The sequence below is a fragment of the Hippoglossus stenolepis genome, chromosome 10 (assembly GCF_022539355.2).
Source record: "Hippoglossus stenolepis isolate QCI-W04-F060 chromosome 10, HSTE1.2, whole genome shotgun sequence".
Classification (NCBI taxonomy): Eukaryota; Metazoa; Chordata; class Actinopteri; order Pleuronectiformes; family Pleuronectidae; genus Hippoglossus; species Hippoglossus stenolepis.
Window position 1 is genome coordinate 22,780,586 of NC_061492.1, and position 21,415 is coordinate 22,802,000.

General features: G+C 40.5%; 1 protein-coding gene across 1 annotated transcript in view; it reads left to right on the top strand.

Annotated features, from left to right (window-relative positions):
* The window catches only part of pals1a (protein associated with LIN7 1, MAGUK p55 family member a), a 36,233-nt gene extending 15,746 nt beyond the window's left edge, over window positions 1-20,487 (top strand). Inside the window, exons 2-17 of the mRNA XM_035168271.2 lie at window positions 2,338-2,675; window positions 3,702-3,879; window positions 4,465-4,565; window positions 6,059-6,166; window positions 8,360-8,437; window positions 8,650-8,790; window positions 11,111-11,272; window positions 12,406-12,483; window positions 12,701-12,884; window positions 13,105-13,176; window positions 14,140-14,211; window positions 14,369-14,536; window positions 14,641-14,730; window positions 16,081-16,193; window positions 17,378-17,488; window positions 17,593-20,487. Coding sequence (XP_035024162.2) covers window positions 2,481-2,675; window positions 3,702-3,879; window positions 4,465-4,565; window positions 6,059-6,166; window positions 8,360-8,437; window positions 8,650-8,790; window positions 11,111-11,272; window positions 12,406-12,483; window positions 12,701-12,884; window positions 13,105-13,176; window positions 14,140-14,211; window positions 14,369-14,536; window positions 14,641-14,730; window positions 16,081-16,193; window positions 17,378-17,488; window positions 17,593-17,769 — 2,028 coding nt within the window. The 5' untranslated portion in view covers window positions 2,338-2,480 and the 3' untranslated portion in view covers window positions 17,770-20,487. The remainder of the gene's footprint in view (window positions 1-2,337; window positions 2,676-3,701; window positions 3,880-4,464; window positions 4,566-6,058; window positions 6,167-8,359; window positions 8,438-8,649; window positions 8,791-11,110; window positions 11,273-12,405; window positions 12,484-12,700; window positions 12,885-13,104; window positions 13,177-14,139; window positions 14,212-14,368; window positions 14,537-14,640; window positions 14,731-16,080; window positions 16,194-17,377; window positions 17,489-17,592) is intronic.
* Window positions 20,488-21,415: the final 928 nt, after the last annotated feature.

Genomic DNA, 21,415 nt, shown 5'->3' on the forward strand with positions numbered 1-21,415 from the left:
GCATTGTGATTCACTCTGGTAGGTACCAGCTATGTAGGAATTCTGTAGGATTTAGGTATCCATTCCTACTCCGACGTTAAATCTGAGAAGTTTGGAAATGCTGCTGGTCCCGTTTTACTTATAAAACTTTGAGGCTGCTTTAAGTCTGGACAAGCAAAAACAGAAGTTTTGAAGCGATGACATAGACAGAGACACACACAACCACTTGCTTATTTGTTCTTTTCCGTCACGATGTAGCCTTCTCTGTATCGTCAGGCTCCTATCACATGAACCCTTTCCTAAAGAAAACAACAGACATCAGCCTCGGCTACCAGTTTAGAAGGCAACATGGACAATCAATTACAAGAGCTGCTGAATCTGCTGTCTTTGCTAAAAGCTGTTGCGCAGTTAAATTCAGCTTTTTACAATGCTACAACTGCTTACATGTTTAGGGTATAAGCAATTTCTGTGTACAACGGCACACAGTCAAGTCGGGGTCTCAGGCTACACACAAACCGCTTTCGTTTTAACTTCTGCAAAAGAATTTGCTACCAGCTTAAGAAGTGTGCTGTGGTTGTGTAAAACAACTGCTGACAAAGCAGATGTTAATATCACTTGCTGTCCTCAACTTGAGTAAGTTGTTACCTTAACTTAACCCCGATTCCCTGTCTCTACTTCGGCCTCTGCTCTGCTGTCGTGCGTGCGTGCGTGCGTGCGTGTGTTTGTGTGTAACAGGAGCTGAGCCCCACCTCAAACAGGCAGTGTACAGAACAGAGAAGATAGTGTGACCGAAAGCAAAAAGCAGTAGACAGAGGGCTTTGAAAAAGGCAATTGTTAATGTTCTAAACTTGTTAAACCAGAACTGTAATCTTGCATAATACTTTTGGCAAACTCTAGTCTGGCTCTCCGACTCTTACTGCTGATGAGGGGTCTGGCCTCTGGGAGTTTTCTTCCAACAGTGGGTTGTGATACTGACTGGCTGACCTGTTCAGTGTCTTTTGCTCAGTACACCAGTCATCTCTTTTTCAGGACACTCCAAATTGTTATATTGGCTATGGCTAGTGTTTGTATAATGGCTCTGATCAATCTTCCCTATTTTTTTCAACCTCAGAATGTCAGATTTTCTCCCCTGACAGCTCTCTGCTCTTCATGTTGTTTTTTTTTTTAAATCTCAGTCTTCACAGGTGAAACCAAAGGATCAAACTAAGAGTAGACATACAGACCTTTTAATGTTTGAAAAAACACAAGTCTCATGTTTCAATATTTTTGTCCACTTCGAAAATGGGTGGATTGTGGGTGCTGTGTATTAAGTTGTTTAACATTTCCAGATTTAGGGATGTCACGAGAACCGATACTTCGGGTACACAGCCGATGCTGAAATTCTAAAATGTCACAGTACTCTTTTTTTCTTTTCTTCTGTTTTTACAGTACCATAGGTACCAAACTGTATGGCCCGCCGCTGCTTCAGGATCAGGGCAGACACACATTACATGTCCAGTGTCCTTGCACTGTGCTGGATTACCCTGCTGCCTATCCTCCCTCCTCACTCCCCCGCTGACCTGCACTCACTTTACACATGAACAATAAACACCAACACTAATCAGTTGTATGGTCACGTACAGTGATGGAGTTTAATTTATGTTTGTTTGATTCTCTCTAGAGTTTATAAGATATGTATTTTAACGCGTAAAAAAAAAGTCCATCACACAAACAACTAGAGGCGTAACTTGACGTGCACAGCTAGCACATCAGGGTTAAAGGGATAGTTCACCCCAAAATGAAAATTCACTCATTATCTACTCACCACTATGCCGACGGAGGTGTGTTTGAGTCCACAAAACACTTTTTTAGTTTCAGGGGTAAACAGCGTTGCAGCCAAATCCAATCCATTGCTGGTTGATGATGCTTCTAAGATGTGACCGATGAAAAAGAAAAAAAGAAAACAAATGTCTCCTGGTGAAAAAGCGGTGTCATACACATAGAAGATACCGACGAAGATGTCAAGAGACTTTGTGGTGATAGAGCCGACACCGGTGACTATGTTTTCAAGAAAAGGGACAAAAGCAGCAGAATTAATACGTCACTTCCTGCCTCTGCCGGCTACACCACCTCTAACCTGAATTATAAGGAGGATTTGATGCTGTTGTGAATGTGTCTGTGAAGAGAACCTCCCGCTGAGTTGTGCATGTGCGAAAGGCAAACTGCGGGTAAACGCCGACGCCAATTCTCTGGATTTTACCCACACGTCATGTTTGAAAACAGCTTATGTGAATGCCTCCTGCATGTTTTGGAGGAATGTTGAGCTGCAGTGCAGGACCAGTCAAACTATATTAATGACATAATTTTCTTTATCCACAGGTAACGGTATCATGGCTGCCCTGTTTACCGAGCTTCCCTCCTAGACTTCCTTCATATCTACACCCACACATACATAAACCTCCCTGTAAACCACACAAACACACTCACTTTTGAGTTGTGGTGTGTGTGAGTACATGTGAAGGATGACAACCTCCCATCTGAACGGCCATGTTGCTGGGGAGGGAGGGGGAGGAGGAGGAGGAGGAGGAGGAGGGGATGAAGAGCTGAGGGGAGGACAGCAGCACAGAGAAATGGCCGTCGACTGTCCGGGAGAGCTGGGGGGTCGGATGCTACCGCTCCGACGTTCTGCACAGCTGGAGAGGATACGACAACATCAGGTGCGCAGACATAAACACACACACTTGTTATGTCATTCATCAATAACTTTACTTAAGGTTGAAGCAGCTGCTAACATAAAAGTCAAGTATATTTATATAAAACATTAAAAAAATATATCAAGGTCGATCAAATTACTCTACAAGAAAAATAGTGTGGAAACACACAGAGAACAAATGAAAGGTCGGTGTTCCGCGTTCCCAGTCACTGGCCGGTGATCACATACTCTGCATATGTTTGCACAAAATAATTTCAAGAGTTAATAGCAGTAGGGGAATGCAACTAAGTACATTTACTCAAGTACTGTAATTAAGTACCACTCTGAGGCGTGAATTGTTTCTATTGCATTGTCATTTTACACTTCCACTGCACTAGATTTTTTTTTACAATTGTATAAAATATGATGGCTTGTTATACATTAATCTAACTGAATGTTACATGTATATCAGCACTTGGGCAATGTACCAGACAGGACACAACAAAATAGATGGGAAATAATTATTAGCAAACATGTAATTAAAAAAATGATGAGCTACTATTGTTTTGACTTCGAAGTTCGAAGCGGCAAAGGAGGAGAATAAGGATAATAAATGTTCACCTCTGATATTTGATGGATCGTTGATGTAGATTTTATTATTACCTCTGGGCCCGGCCTGCTTATTGGAGCAGTTTTAGTAGTTTTGTTGTTATTGTCTGGACAAACAAATTTTGTAAAACAAAGGTCGTGTGAATGAAAAAATGAAACAGACAACAATTAAACAGAGGGGAAAATATCAGTTCAAAAACATGTCTGCAGTAGTTAAGAAAAGGCCGACCTTATTATTAAGGGTCTTTCCGTTCTCTGTATCTCTTTCTGCAGGTATCAGCTGCCTAATGAATAATGATGCACCATTAATTAATACAATAGGGGGTTAAATGTGTTTGGTGTGCCGTCATACAAAATCAGATCAAAAGATGTAAAAATGTACAATGAATTGTATTCCTGATTTGTGTGTATTTACTTGTCTGTGTGTGTGCGTGTGTTTTAGGAGGACCTTCGGCGTCGTAGAGAGGAGGAGGGTCGGCAGCTTGACCTGAACGCCTCACTCAGGCTCAGGAAGCTCTCCCAGAATCCCCACATCGGCATAGACAACCCCACATTCCTGGAAGACGCATACATACCGCAGCAGACATCGCTCACCAGCCAGCACGCACATGCACTGCTGGGTAACACACACACACACACACAAACACACACACCTGACACACACACACAGCCCAGAGCAGGTCATTTCGATAAAGGTCTCAGAGGAAAAGGAAAGAATAAAGATGAAAGAGGTGTTAGAAAGATCATTTTAATTTGTAAAAAAAAAAACAAGCTGATGGAGAAGAGGTAAATAAGGAAGGGATGGTGAAAGTAAAGGATGGAAGGAGAAAGTTAGGAGGGAAAGGAATGTAAAGAAGACATGTCTGCTGTCAGGGAGGAAATTCCTCAGGGAGGGAGAGAGGGACCGGATAGGCTCTTGAGGGCAACTTAATTAAAACTGTGCCAGGGGTGGTGATGTTTACACAATCACTTAATCACACAAACACTGTAGAACTTCAGTCTTCACTGAGCAATGAAATGAAAAGCACACACACACACACAAACTTTAGACATTAATCTGAAGGCAGGACAACATCGTCCTCTGGTCATTAATAAAACATCTGATTTAGATTGTTTTCTTAGTCCTCTCTTTGTGTTTGATCTGTCAACCTCCTGGTTTGTGAATCTATCCAAGTGTGTTTGATGTGATTGTGTGTTTGTTGCAGAGTTGGAGGAGTTGTTGCTGTCACTGAAGCAGGTCCGAGGCTGCCTGTCCGACCAGCAGAGTCAGAATGACATAGAGCTGGTTCTTGCACTACTAAACAAGGTAATATAAAGGGAATTAGAGGAAAAGAGCCTCGGGTAAATATGTAATTGTGGTATTTTTCAATACTTACTGACCTCAGAGGTAAAAAAGATTTACAAAGATGGAGCCATGTCGTCACTGCTGTCTGAGTGGGAATGTCCATGGCAATGAGGGTCTTACAAGCTTCCTACCCCTGGGATGAAGGCTGCATTTATGGAGGAAGGTGGAGACCACAGTTAGAAAATTCCTTTAGTTTTGGTCTGTCCTTTAGTGCAAGTGTAAAACTTTCCTAAATGTTATGTTTTTCAATATTTCCATGTGTACATTGTAACATTTCTAAGGGTGAATTTGCACTACTGAATATTACTGACATGGACAAGAATAGACATCTCTGTTTCACCACGAATGTGTTATTGGTCTTAAAACCTTTGCAGCTGCAGTTTTGGTGTCACTCTGATACCAGTGTTTTTCTTGGAGTGTTGCTGTTGTTTGGTGGAGCTGGCTTTTCAGGATTTTAGTGGCCGATTGATTACAAACAGTGCAGATATGACAGCTGTCAAATGCTTTTGAGATTAATACAATTCACAAAGTGACGTCATTTGACTGGATTGCCCTATCAAATGCATGCAAGCCTGGCAGATTACCTACAATCGATAATGGAATTATGTGCCATGGACCAGCTGATTCTTCGATTCTTCTTCTTGTATTTCATTGTCTTACTGCTGTCTGAAGCAACACGTCCACACCAACATGTCCCCTTGTGTTTCCTAAGGCACGGTTTTATTCCCAGACTGTGTGTATCCCACTTTTTAATAGATGATGTGATGTACAATTATGTCATTTGTAGAATAAATGAAGAAGAAGTAATGATCCCTTTATATCTTGTTGTTGTTCCAGTGGGGATTGGAGATCTGGAAAATATATATAATTCAGTTGTATCTTCTGAATAAGTAAGAGAGCTGGCAGCATTTCTTTGTCTAGCTAGTTAATTATTAAATACTCGTGTTTTTTCTGTATGAAGTGTAAATTATCAAAATAAGGGTTAGGGTCAAAACCACCTCTGAAAAATATTTAATGAATATTATACAAACTGAAGCACTTCAGTTTTATCAGTGAATATTTTTCCATTCAATTACCTTACTTATACAACTTGTACTTTGAGGATCGTTTGGGGGCTGAAGTCAGTCCTAGCTGAAATTGGGCAAAAGGTGGGGTACACTGTGGGCAGATATATATACCTTCTTTACACCACAATTTAAATTTTAAAACATGGGTAAACCTGCTAAAAGTAGGCAACTGACTCCTTTCCCATTGTCAGTGGGGGAAGTTGCCCAGATGTTAGTGGGTGTTGATGGGTTTTTTGACCAGTGCAACAAATTAATCAAGATTTCACAGAGCATTAGACTTTAGTTGGAAATAATTTCACTTCAAAAACGTAAATGCTTTTTGTGACCACAGGGCAAGTGGATTCTGACAGAACATCCTGCTCTCTTTTTTCTTTTTTTATCCTTTAGTCTGACTTCCAGTCAGCGCTGAAGATCCACAATGCTGTGGCCACCAGCATGCACCGACCCTCTCCTCCATACCCCCACACACACCAGGCACTTCAGCTGGCCATGGAGGTAACACACAGTTCTCCAAATCGAATTAATTTGAAATGATTGTTTATTTAATCACTTGTCGATCCTTGTTGCATCATCTAAACACACACACCACACACACACACACACACACACAACACACACACACACACACACACACACACACACACACACACACACACACACACACACACACACACACACACACACACACACACACACACACACGGGGTCTGAGTCAGTGAGTGTGTAATAATGGGGTTGGAGACAAAGCAGCTCTGTTCCACATCAATTAGAAACACTAGTGCTCATAATAGGTGTTCAAACAAACACACATTTTTTGCTTGTACACACTCAGCCAAACTCTCCTGTTAACTGATCATATTTTAACAGCCTGTGTAACACTTTACAATGTCAGTTTCAGCTCAAACTGTATCTGTTTAGCTGTTGGAACAAGTAAAGTGAATGTTGAGTTATTCTATCAACCAGATGACACCGTGTTGATCATAACGAGTTCAAGTGAAGCCAATACTCGGTCTGCTAATACTGTCAGTGCTGTAATTATGTTTCTGCTTCAGTGTTGAGCCGGCCGGCTGGTAGAGCTATTCATGGCTCATTTCAGTGGAATCTCATTAACGACCAACACAGTATTTCTGCTCTGTGTTGGCATCTCCACCCCCTGCCCTGCATTTGGCTACAAAAAGAAAAGTTCACACTTTATTAGGAGAAACACTGTCATTGTTTATGAAGTTGAAGAGAAATATTAAGAAATAAAAACCGCCACAGTGAGTAACTCAAAAACAAGAACTAAAAACAACTTTCGTTCAAATCTATTCAACACGGCTCAAAACAATTAAGGGAACACTTAATCGTCACAGTAAAACACCAAGTCAGTTCGACTTCAGGTTTATCAATCTGTCCATTTAGGAAGCACAAGTGATTGTGCAAATGAAAGTGACAACAGGTGCAATGAAGAGGCAAACACAAGACAACAACAGAAAGGGAACAGTTTTATATGTGGTGGCCACAGACATTTGCTCTCTCCTCATCCTTCCTGACTGATTCTTCTCTAGTTCTGTGTTCTGCTAGTGTCCTTGTCACTACCTGTAGCATGAGGCGGTCCCTGCAGTCCAATCAGGTAGCAGAGGTAGTCTAGCTCCTCCAGGATGGAACATCCAAACGTGCAGGAGCAAGAAGGTTTGTTGTGTCTCCCAGCACAGTCTCAAGAGCGTGGAGGAGATAGAAGGGGACTGGGCGTTACATGAGGAGAGCTGGACAGGGCCATAGAAGAGCATCAACCCATCAGCAGGACCAGTATGACCAAACTGTCAGGCAGTTCCTGGATGACGAAGGCATTGATGCCATTGACTGGCCCCCACGTTCCCCTGACCTAAATACAATTTAGCACCTATGGGACACAATGTATCTGTGTATCCGACCCCACCAAGTACCGCCACAGACTGTCCAGGAGCTCACTGATGATCCAGGTCTGGGAGGAGATCCCCCAGGACACCATCCACCGTCTCATCAGGAGCATGCACAGACGTTGTTAGGAGAGCATACAGGCACACAGAGGCCATACACACTTCTGAGTCACATAATGAGTTGCCTCAATGGAATTCACACAAGTTGGATCAGCCTCAATTTTTTACTTTGATTTTCGGTGAGGTTTGGAATCCTCCCCTTAATGGGTTGATGATGGACCATTGTTACGTCATTTTGTTCTCAACAAATTATACAATGTAGATCAGTAAAGATTTTCAACTCTAATAATCCATTGATCAAGATCTGATGAGTGATTTAAGTGTTCGCTTAATTTTTTGGAGCAGTTTATAAGATCAGGGTCAGAATGAAAGACATTTAAATCTTTTCTCATATTAAACTTGAGTTACGTTGAATACATTGTACACACATTTCACTGATTGTTTTCTCTCGAATCAGGCACATTGTCGTACTACAAAATGATTAAATGTTAGACAATATATCCTTTAGAACCTAATTCTAACCATGTTTCATAAAGTGTTTACTTCATCCTAGCTGTCAAACAAGTTTGGAACTTCTTGTGTCTTTGCTTCCTGTCTTCTCTCTTGTGTATCTTGGCTATGTTACTGTAAAAAGACTGTTATGTTCAGGAACGGTTGCCTGTTCTACGGTTATTCTGAACTATAGCATAGCTATTATACGAATTAACATCAGTGATGTTCTGTGATTTAGGTAAGGGATCTCATCCAGTCAAGTCAGAACAAAGAGGGACTTGAACTCCACAGCCTGCTGTCAGACACACACATCCAGGTAGAGACACACTCACACACATAGAGTCTGAAAGTAAAGAAAAGAATCCCGTAGTGACTGTGTGTGTGTGTGTGTGTGTGTGTGTGTGTGTGTGTGTGTGTGTGTGTGTGTGTGTGTGTGTGTGTGTGTGTGTGTGTGTGTGTGTGTGTGTGTGTGTGTGTGTGTGTGTGTGTGTGTGTGTGTGTGTGTGTGTGTGTGTGTGTGTGTTGCAGTCATTGTTCCTGGCCCATGACAGCATAGCAGAGACGGAAATGCAGCCCGAAGCAGTGCCTGACCAGGGAGAAACACTGACCCAGTGGGGAGGAGAGACTGTCAAGATCGTTCGCATAGAGAAGGCCCAAGATATACCACTGGTAAGACACAGACACGTTCAGCATAAATAAAGTAGAACACAGTTGTATAGAGAGCTGAACTCCCTCCACACTCCTAGTTCAGTTTGTGTTCCAATAACTGTCACTGGGGAACTCCAGCAATCTTTCACATTAGAATGTGTTTACAGGTGTTGATGAGCATAGTTAACATCAGTATTTGCATCAGCATTTGCAGGCTTAACACTGCAAATATGACAATTTAAAAAGTTGCTCCTGGTCACTGATTCAAGCTTGGTGCTGCAGGCTCCATTAAATGAAGGTAGCATAACACTGGAGCCCAGGTTGCATTGCGGGTAATGTAGAAGTCAGGACTTAACAAGAAGAAAAAGACATGAAAAAAAAGTTTTATCAATTTTTATGTTTTTTAAATTTTTATATATATATATATATATAGAAGGCAATGCTAAATTAGTGATCTCTTAAATTCCTCAGTGTAATTCCTCAAAAGAAATGCATACAAACTCCACTGGATGAGTGTTTGATGAACTGATAAACAAAACCCTCCCTCCATCCTCTGTGGGTCTGTCCACTAGAAATCTGCATTTAAAACAGGTGGGCAGTACACCAGTGTCACAGGCATCACCAGTGTGATAGTGCACTGTGGACTGTACAACCTTCAGCACTGTGCAAAATCAATAGGCTAATTATATAAATACTCACTTGTTGTCTAAATCCTTTTTTTCAAATACTAATTCTTATGTCCCTATACATTATATCTTGTAGCAAGTAAAAGGTAATCAGCGTATCAGCCGCTGCCTTCATACAAGAAGCAGCCAAACTGATCAATTAAAATGGGGATGAGATTGTATCAAAAGTAGCTACTTAAGATTAAAGAGATGAGTAGTTGAAGTATAGTATCATGCTATAGAGTGGGGGTTGGAGAGAAAACTAACCAAGTCTGACCCGAACAGTAGGCTTTTCAGTTACACACACACACACACACACACACACACACACACACACACACACACACACACACACACACACACACACACACACTTTTGTGCGGAGTCTGTGTGTGTGTTACTTTTCACTCAGGATCTACGATCATAAATAAGCCTTGCAATTGTTTTATATAATCAACCGCTCATAGTGATGAATTTGACCCGAGACAAATGTGGTCACTCGAAGTTTCCACAGTAGAATTTAGTCTGGAGGAGGCAGAGCGAGATTTGATGGAGCTGCTTCGCAGTTCTCTGTTCTCTCTCTATTCTCTTCTTATTCTCTTGTTCCGACAATCCTTCACTATATATAATGAACTATAAATTTAGTTTATTATCTAGGGCAGTAGGGTTGATATCGCGATGACGATAAATTTCCGATATATCGTGCAGCCCTTTTAAACACATTCTTTCTGTGTAATATAAGTGCACGACCAAGAAAAAGTTAATGATACAAACACTCTTATTCTTGTTTATCATGCACATTTTGGATGCAGCTGTCTATAAAATAATATTTGCAAAAGTCTGTTACCTAAAACATGGGTTGAGGGAGACCAGCGAGGCCATGAAGTCGAATGAAGTGTTTAGTTTTATAATCATAGGAAAAATGAAACAAAGCCTTTTATTAAATAAATGTTCAGAGGTAGTGAACTAACGTCTGACTGAGAGGATGGATGAGCTTTTGCTTATTCTAAAACGATATCGGCTCATTTGTTATTACAGATGTAAAATTGTATTATGATGTGGACTAGACATCATACATCCCCTGCCCTATCAATTTGTATGGCTCCTCTTAGGCTGTGATACTGCCTCTGTAGAACACTGTACATAGATAATATATACAGTAGATGTCAGTCATATTAATAAAGATAACACAGTAAATATTGTCATTGCCATATTATTGATATGTTGCTTTGTTTTTATGCTCTCTAAAGCCATTTTCAGACCTGAACTGTGGAGGTTCTCTTACACAGACCCGTTCAACATAGCAACAAATTCTCTGCATTATTCAGGGCAGAGGCAGGAAGTGGCGCATTTACTCAGCTGCGGAGATCACATGGTTTTCTTGACAACACACAGACACCGGTGTCGGCTCTTATCACCACAAACTCTCTTGACATCTTTGTCTGTGTCTTCTACGAAATGTCACCGCTTTTTCAGCTGGAGATATTTGTTTTGTTTTCAGTTGTTTTTCTCAGTTTCTCAACTGTCATTGCTCGTGGGGGATCCCCTGCTTAACACAGCACCCCAAATTATTAACTTGTCTCCTCAGTTCTTCATGTTATAAATAATAGTGTACATCTCATTAATACACTCGTGTGTGTTTTCGATCTTCTCTGTATTCCCCTGTGTGTCTGTAGGGAGCGACTGTTCGTAATGAAATGGAAAGTGTCGTGATTAGTCGCATTGTTCGCGGCGGAGCAGCTGAGCGGAGTGGACTGTTATCAGAGGGAGATGAAATCTTGGAGATCAACGGCATTGAGATAAGAGGGAAAGATGTCAACCAAGTCTTTGACATTCTCGTAAGTATATTCTCATCTGCGAATATTTGACACAATTTCGTTGTGTAGTGATTATATTAATCTCTTAATAATAATCTATTATTCTGCAATCAGTTTCAATCAATACTTTCTACTCTTTATATCTTATATAGGCATTTTACCAGGGCTGTACGAAACCCAAAAATATCTTCAACTGAAATTGTTCCTACTCTTGAACCAATCATCCTGTGCCACTGCACTACACTTGAGTGTAGTGCAGTGGCACAGGATGATTGCATGAGCAAGTAAAAAACAGTTTGTACATAAGTATAAGGAGATAATGTGATGTGTAGAGGACCCTACTACTGTGAAAAATTATATATTTTTTTGTAAGAAATTGTGCAAGTCATATAAGTAGAGAAACATGAGAAAAACCAGTGCAGTATTTTATTTTTCATTTCGAATGCTGTGGAATAAAGGACCTGCGGTAGCGTTCCTTCTTACACTGTGGGTGCAGCAGCCTGCTGCTGAAAGAGCTGCTCGGGGCCTCCACAGTGTCGTATAGGGGGTGAGAGGTGTTGTCCATGATGGAGTTCAACTTCGCTAACATCCTCCTCTCACCCACTTCCTCGGTGAAATCCAGGGGGCAGTCCAGGACTGAGCTGGCTCTCCTAACCACTTTATTTAGTCTTTTCCGTCCCTCTCAGTGCATCCACACCCCCGGCAGACAATGGCGTAGAACACATCTTTAAAACAACCTCCCCCTTTTACATGTAGTCCTTCCCATCCCTCCCACTACCAACAATAACAGATTCATTCAGGAAGGACATGGATGTAGCACTTTTCTCATCAACACCAACTAGAGCAATAAGAATTTTAAGACAAGAGCATTTCGACCAGCCAACAAATGGGAGCCTAAAGCTTTACATTTTACTATCCAACACTTCACATCAGATTGGGTGTCTAGAAAGGCACAGTGTAAAATGTATTGTTATTCTTTATGATCTACAAAGTGAGTGATTGCAGTATTTAATGATACTTGGATTGAATGTGGTACAAATGTAAGATGTCTAAAATTGTAATAATCTGAAATAGTAGGCAAGATGATAAATAACAAGTTCACTTTTCTCTCCCGTCTGTCTGTGTGTGTCTGTGTGTGTGTGTGTGTTTTTCAGGCGGACATGCATGGCCTACTGACCTTTGTGCTGATTCCCAGCAATCAGAGCAAACCTCCTCCTGTCAAAGAGACTGTGGTGAGTGCTCAACATAAATGGTGGTTTAATCTGGAAGAAACAATGTTTGTATTCTGTTCTTCCACCAGACTGACTAATGAGCAGTTACCTTGGGTTTGTAAATGCTGATTATTTGAAGCATTCTGATATAAGACTGCAGACTTGAAAATATCTCCATCTCTACTGTTAGAAACGTCTCATAAATCAGTTTTCCTGGTCTCTTCTTTCTCTCATCCAGGTCCATGTGAAGGCTCATTTTGACTACGACCCCTCAGATGACCCTTATGTGCCGTGCAGAGAGCTGGGCTTGTCTTTCCAGAAAGGAGACATTCTCCACATCATCAGTCAGTCAGACCCCAACTGGTGGCAGGCTTACAGGGACGGAGATGAGGATAACCAGCCGCTGGCTGGACTGGTACCAGGTACTACTGTCTGTCTGTGGCTGGAGTCTTTTAGTGTTTCTTCTTTTTAATATCTCGTGGTTTTGGTGGAGCATGGGCAGAATGCTTAGTCAGACTCTTGCCAGTAAATACACAAGGTTGTTGGTTGTTAGCTGAAAACACTGTTTAAACTTGCGTCCACTCTGCATTATATGACATAACTGCTGGTTTTTTTGCTCATATTCTCTTCTTTTTTCCACAGGGAAGAGTTTTCAGCAGCAGAGAGAAGCTATGAAACAAACCATAGAAGAAGACAAGGAGCCTGAGAAGCCTGGTCAGTTCCTCCGCCATCCACAAATGTAACCCTGTAACGATAAATAAGCTTTTAAAGTTCATAATTGTATCTAAGCTGAAACATTGCTTATAGCCACATTGCCACAAAAGTTACTTTTTATCCAGTGTCCAATTTGACCAAACTATATAACTCAATTTCTATACCGAAATGTGTTTTTGTGTGTGTGTGTGTGTGTGTGCTTTACCAACCTCACGTACACTAAACCTAACACAAGGAGATGTTGGACAAGACCTTTTTGTTTAAGGCAAATATGGAAGCTGTGGCTCAGGAGGTAGAGCAGGTTTTCCACAAATCATACGTCAAAGTGTCCCTCAAGAAGATACTGAACCCCAAATGGCCCCCGATATATGCACCGTCAGTTTGTGAATGTTTTTTGTAGAGAATACGTTTCTACACAAAACTGAAAAATAAATAATTAATATAAAATATCTTGGGAGGAAAAATAGGAGCCATACATGTAGAGGACACTGACAAACTTGTCAACTTGGAAAAGATTCGATTCCAGAGTTCTTAGTGAGAAGGGCTGACAAGGGTGTCAATGTTTTGTAAATAAAAACATGTGATCTCTGCAACAGCATTTATACATTACGTCCAGCCTCTGCCTGCTGTGCCATCCCTCACCTAAATGCTCCAGTGATTTCTGTGTTGTGAACGTGTCTGAGCAGAGAATCTCCTGCTGTGTTCTTCATGTGTGAGAGGTAAACTCTGGAGAAAGTCCAGACCCATTTGTGCCGACATTCTCCAGAGTTCATGTCTGAAAACTGCTTCTGAGTGTGTATTTGAAAAGAGTGAATGGGCCTCATAGTATTTTTGTAGTAATGACAGGAGAACCGTGCTATATGAAGGTAATACGTGTACCTTTCCTTTCCATATAAGAAATGATTGATGGAGTCAATCACTTGGAGTTTGAAATTGAGTTTTAAGATGTGTTTATGTTCACAGGGAAGCTGTGGTGTGCAAAGAAGAACAAGAGGAAGAGAAAGAAGCCGTTGTACAACACACACAAGAATGATGGTAAGTCCATTCTGTCTGTGTGTCTATTAAATCCAAAGCTTAAAGATATAATATGTAACAGTTCCTTGTCTAAAAATGACTAAACCTATTCTAGACCCTTGCAGCTTTTTTTGGAGCAAATTATCACTTGTTTATTCTGTCCTCATCATTGGTCCAGATTTTGATAATGAGGAGATTCTCACCTATGAGGAGATGGCTCTGTACCACCAGCCAGCCAATAGGAAGCGGCCTATTGCACTGATCGGTCCAACCAGCTGTGGACAGGGAGAACTTAGGCAGAGACTCCTCAACAACCAACCAGAACGTTTTGCTGGAGCTGTACCTCGTAAGACTCTCTCACACCCACAAACACACGCACATACAAGTGCACACACAATTCCATGTGTTTGTGGATTAAAAATACTGTGTTTCTGTGCATACATGTAATAGACACCACGAGAAGCCGTAGAGAAGGAGAGCTGGGTGGTCGAGATTACCACTTTGTGTCTCGTCAGACGTTTGAGGCAGAGCTGGCAGCTGGTAAGCTTTCAAGGGTTTTCTTTCCCATGTTTTGTCTCGGTCAGTGTCAGGCATTTCTTGTTTTTTTTTTTTTCTTCCAGCAGAAGGTAATTATATTTTACTCAGAGCTACAAAAACTGAGAAGTTTGGAGATGCTGCTGGGAGTTTGAAAACTCTGGCACTGCACAAACGGAGATGATGGCGTAGACACTCACAACTACTTGCTGATCGGGTCCTGACGTAACCTTCACTCATTTGTCCGACTCTTGTCATATGAAACCTTCTGGAAGAAAACAATTAACAACAAAGCATTAGCCATGACTATTAGTGTACAAAGGAACATGGATAATTAAACAGCTCTTTTTGCAACTAACAACCAAATGCTTTCTGTTTTATACCGGCAGGGTCACAGCATCTGTATGGATGGGGATTGAAACTGATACAGAGCCAAAATACTTGTGTGGACAGAGATCAGAGTAGTAGTATAGATGCAGCCCCAGTTTCACAGTAGCTAGAAAACCTCTGTGTACTGATAGACAGGTTATATATTGATAAATTCTGCATCAAACCTGACTTAAGTAAATGATAAGACCTTGCAACTGAGTTGTTGATCAGAACCATTGAGTGTGGCAGACCACTTTCCATTTAGATCGGTTTCTCCAACATCTATTGAGGATAAACGTCCATTTCTCCAGATCTCTCAGATAACTTGAGACTATAATGATCAAAGTGGCTGAGTGATGTTGTCTGTACTGGAACAGCTTAGAGCTGATGTATCCGTTCATGTTACAGATGTATTGTAAATAGCATTGGAGGAGAAAGAAACCCACAGCTAACATCACTAGGCGTACCCCATTGCCTTACATGCTAATTGTCTGTTTAAGATTTAGTTTGTTCACTCAGAAAGGGACAGAGTTTATTTTATTTATTTTAGGTATGTTGCTTTCTCTTACAGACATGACAAAGGGTCATATTTGAATCATTGGTAGCAATGTTTTAGAAGTCAGTCTTCTGTGTGGGTGACATGATACACAATCTTGACCATTATGCACTAATCTACACACATACAACGAAGTACACAGCAGCAGTGTGTCAGTTAAAACATGCATGTAAACAATATGTGATTTAAAATGGCCCCAAAGTCTAATTTAATAATATTATCTGAGGAAGGAAATGGATTTGGCACATTTTTTGTACTAAAAGATACACACAATTGATTAGGTGTAAAAATGCTAAATGTAAACAAAGTTTTGTTTATTTGCAAGAATCCTGCAGAGAATACTCTGGACATTCAGTGATGGTTTGTGTAAGAATTGTGTAACAAAATTATAACCAGATAGTTTCTAACTTAGTATTTTCTACTGTCCCCAGGGAAGCTGATCGAATCTGGTGAGTTTGAGAAGAACTTGTATGGGACCAGTTCAGACTCAGTGAGGCAGGTCATCAACACTGGAAAGATCTGTGTGCTCTGTCTGCACACACAGGTTGGTATTCACACACACACGCACACACACAGTAACATGAGAGAAAGGAACTTTTAATTTGTGTTGATTTTGGTGCCTCTGTGGACAAAAGCAGAAGTGTTTCCCCTGTCACCTGTCTTAAAAGCCTTGGTCCAGACAGCATGTGCATTTGTTTTGAAGTAGCGAAAACACACATGTATATCAAGTTCAGGACACTCACCAAGAAAACACTGAGACACTGCAGCTCTCTTTAGATTGTTTTTAATGTAATGATATATAACACGAAACAGTGACTGAATCAGTTTACATCCTCTTCTCAGACCACTGTCTCTCTCTGCTCCAAATGCAGACTGAAACTGCTTTCGGATATCCACTGGACTCCACAGATGCATGTGTGAACGCAAAAGTCAGAGTGAGACGCTCTGCAGTTGCTACTGTGGATTGTATCCGCCTTAACTCCTAGTTTAAAGTCTGTGTGAACACAGCAGGGGATCCCCCGCTCTGTGCAAAGATCAAAATACTCAACATATTCATAGAAAAATAAAGATACATAGAATATGAACCCATTTGTCATTAAAAATCTATCTTCTAACAATATTATAACTGATTTAACATAACCATTGAGTATTAAATGTATACAGGTACAAGAAATGTATACCCCCCTCTTGTGGGCAAATGGAACATCCCACCTGAGACAGTACCAAGTCACTCAATGTATAGGGGCATAGAGTTGGCTGGAATATCAAACCACACCATAACACACAGCTGTTTGCAGGATGCATAGCAATGAGGTAATGTATTGTAAATCTCATTCTGATGTCATCCATCTTGTTTGTAAGAAACCTGGAGTTGGCGAGGAACAGACTCGGGAGCGCTGGTCTGTACGGGTTAGCCTTCAGCCTGTAGCCCGGCTCGCTTCCCCCGCTTCTGTTTCCTCTCCCGCCGCAGAACCATAGGCTTTTCCAGCCTGACTATCGTTGCTCTGACTTTGCGGGTAATGCCGTCACAGTGGCAGACATTGACAATAGTTCATAGAAAAAGCCAGTTTCTCACAGATGTTCTCATTAGCTGTTGTAGGTCATAAAGAGGCAGCAATATTGAAATAAGACTGTTTCATAACAAGTTAAAAACTCCTTGTAAGGGAACTACATAACTCGGATTCAAAGGTTGCTTATTTAACCGTGTGCATGCATGTGTGTCTACAGGCTCTAAAGGTGCTGAGGAGTTCAGACTTGAAGCCTTACATCATCTTTATAGCTCCACCCTCCCAGGAAAGACTCCGCGCCCTGTTGGCTAAAGAGAACAAGAACCCCAAGGTCCCTGATTAACTGTCGACACTGTCTCTTCACACTCTGACAAATCATCACTGGTTTTTACATTTCTAAAATGTTTGCCTTAGTAATGTGTGTTTTGTCTTTAGCCCGAGGAGCTGCGGGACATTATAGAGAAAGCGCGAGAGATGGAGCAGAGCTGTGGTCACCTGTTTGATGCCGTCATCGTCAACACCGACCAGGACAAAGCCTACACCGAGCTGCTACGACTCATCAACAAACTGGACACTGAACCTCAGTGGGTGCCCTGCTCCTGGCTGCGCTGAAAACACACACACATCCTTCACAGAGCCCATTTCTACACATTTCTCAAACTGGACCTGCTTTTACACAGTGTGCTGTGCTGATGTTTATGACATAACATTAGGGTTGATGTAAGGAAAAACAGGAATGAGAGATTTTGAGAATAAAGTCCTAATATTAGTAGAATATATATATATATATATATGAAATCAAGTGTCACAACATCATTAGAAAAAGATGAGTTGCTAAAGTTGTTATTTTACAAGGAAATGTCCAAATATTACAAGAATAAAATATGAAAGTGATATTTATTATGCAAAAGCAACTATGCATTTTCTTTTAGTTTGATGAAATCACAAAATGTATTTAGGCTATAAAAATTTAGTTATAATATGCCAAGAAAACAGATTGTTATTTTGAGAACAAAATGGGATAAGTGTGGGTCGATTTTAGCGACTCAAACATTACTTGTTTTTTAACCGAACTGTCACTTTGGTATTATTGGGTTTGGGCTAAGCAGAGGTAGCAACTCATCAACAGAACATGAACTTTAATGATTCACAGTCCATTACTTCAGACTGCCTGTTATGTGTGTTTATTTCACTTCAGTTTCCTTGAACATAGTTTAGTTAGGTGCTCATTAGTTTAATGGGACGTGGCATTCAAATAAATGTCTTGTAAAATTCCAACTCAAAAGTGAAGTGAAATATTATTTGAAATTTAAATTAAATTATTATTTCATAATTTGGGGGATTTCCTCGCAATTCTGACTTTAATCGTAACCTTGAACATTTTGTTATCAAGCTTTTCTCAAGAAGTTCTCATTTAAAAGCTGTTTTCAGACATGAACTCTGGAGAATGTCCGCACTTTCTCCGCTGTTTGCTTTTTACACTTGAACAATGCAGCAGGAGATTCTCCGCTCAGATGTGTTCACAACACAGAAATCTCTCTTGAGTTCAGGTGAGGGGTGCTGCAGCAGGCAGAGGCAGGACGTCGCGTATAAATTCTGCTGCAACAATTACATGTTTTTTTCACGGCATATCAACACTGGCACTCGGCCCTTATCACCAAAAACTCTCTTGACCTCTTCATCTGTGTCTTCTATGTGTATGGCACTGCTTTTTCATCCTGAGATATTCTTATTATTTGGGGCTTTCTGATCATGACACAACCATTTATTCTTAAGACAACAACGTTGTAATATTTTGAGTTGAAGTCAAATTATACAATGTCCATACTCGTTTTTATTCTTAATTCTTTTTAAATTGTCAGTTTCTCATAAAACTACAACTTAGTTCTGTCATTAATCATAACACATTTCATCTTCAAAATAAGGTTTTCTGGTGATACTATGACTTTATTCTCAGAATTATTTCCTCCATGACTGTATTCCTGCATAATCTTTTTCCTTATAAAAGTACAACTTCTCCAGAAGTTAGTGACTTATAGTAACTCCATCTACATCACAGCCGTTTCTCTTAACATTGGCCCTAATACATTTTGTAGAGAATACATCCTCTGCACACTCTTGACCTGGTGTCACTGATCACACAAAATGGACACATTTTAGTTCATTGACCGACTGTCGTGAAAGGGAGGGAAACCTTTCTTTTACATGACATTGTTATGACAGTTATCTCTGTCATCCTGAAATACTGAGAATTTATTTTTCTTTCTTGTTTTGTTCTTTATCAGAGATGCTGGACCTCTTTCATGGTGCCTCCTTAGACTTTACCCTGTGATCATTTAAATTATGACACACATCATTTTAACTTGTACACTTTTACAGTCCAGATGATCAATGTAAACTTCTGAATTTGAGTTTAAACTTCTTAATGTTGGGTTAGATATGTCAAAATGTGCACAGATGCCCCTAGTGAGAAGTAAATGTGAAACACACACAAACAGACATTAACATGAATATACAGTCACACACACACACATGCATTAATATACACACACAGCCATTTAGTGCATATATAAATTCACACTGAGCCACTACATTTGTTGCTATGAAGAACACACACGTGTCCTTTACGTGCACACCACAGCGTGCGTTAGCCACTGACGTCCCCTCGTACTGCAGGAGTTTGGCGACGGCCTTAAACTGCAGCCTTCTGGACCCTGACTGACTGACCCACTGACCTATTGACTCACTCACTGGTTAATGTAGACACTATTGCAATAAACACTAAAATAAAACACAGCACTTGATATCACTTTTTACTTGCTGACTTTTTTTTCCTGACTGACCAATGACAGCTTCCCATGTCAGCTGACCTGTCTGATCACATTCAAGTAGAACTCTGAGCCTGAGCCCTGAGAGGGACTGGGTTATTAGTTGTGTTCCTGATCGACACCAGTGCTGAATTTATGATATAATTAGTGTGCAAGCGTGTGTGTGCGAATGGTTCTGTGTGTGTGCTTGTCTGTAAAGATGGTGTAGTATGAAGTAGACCTGACACAATATCACTGTTATCACTGTAGAATATATATATATATATATATATTGAAAAAAGCTAATGCTTAAAATAGAAGTCCAGAATGCACCAATAGAATTGCAGGTTTCACCCCCGTGCCTCCCTGTCATTGGTCCAGGAGGAAGAGGGGGGCAGGGGAAAGTGAATTAACTGTATTGAATGTAAAATTAAATTTCCTGTGTATCAGATATCACATGTTCCTGAGAGAATCTGCTTTTTGTATGAATATTCACAACGAATAAATAATAGATGGCTACAAAGTGTCTGACCTTGTGTTTTTGTTCATGATGTCTTCCATTAAATTGTTTTCCACAGGAGACCTCTCCAAGGACATGTGCCTGAAGACACAAGCAGAGTAATACATTAAAATAACAGAAATAAATAATGGTTTAAAATCATTCAAAGTCTAATGGAGTTTGACATGACTCTCTTCATATACTCTGGAGAACAAGATGTACCGTGAACATTCATAGTTGATTTGTTTTGTTTTTATGTATCATTGTATTTCAAAGGTCCAACTATCAGCTTTTTTCAGCTTTCAATTGCACCTCAGGGTGTTCATCAGTTAAAGGAACTGGCCCAAGGGTCATCTCATGACCAACATTACAACCTTAGCTCACATGAGGCCAAAGCTATTTGAGTTCACTGAAGAAGACCCTGAGAAGTGGTCGAAAGCTCAGAAAACAAGTGGAGCTTCTGGTTGAATTGATCCAGAGTCACGCTCCTCTGGGGAACAAGAGTAAACTTCAGTGCTCAAAGAGTTTATCGAGGAATCCAAACCATTCAGATGGTGACAGAGCTACATGCACTGTCGTTCAGGACAGCCTCATCACTGTCACACCAGAAGAATCACAAGAGAAAATATAAAAAATAATAATGTTCTATTCAGCTGCTCCAGTTCAATGGTCCTGATGTTGTGCATGCTGGATCACTGTCATGTTTACTGGGGAACTTTAATACAACAGAGGACTTGGTCAATGTTTTTAATGAAAACCTGTCTCATGTGAAACACGTCTATAATCACACAAGTGACCGGACACACAGCACCTAACTTTTAAAACCTGATTTTACAGCTTAAGCAAAAGTAACATCAGAGTTATTGTTTATGACATTACTTTGTAAATAATAAAGTTAGTAATAAATGTAATAAATAGTTATCATTACTTCTTCCACTAGATCTGCTTCATG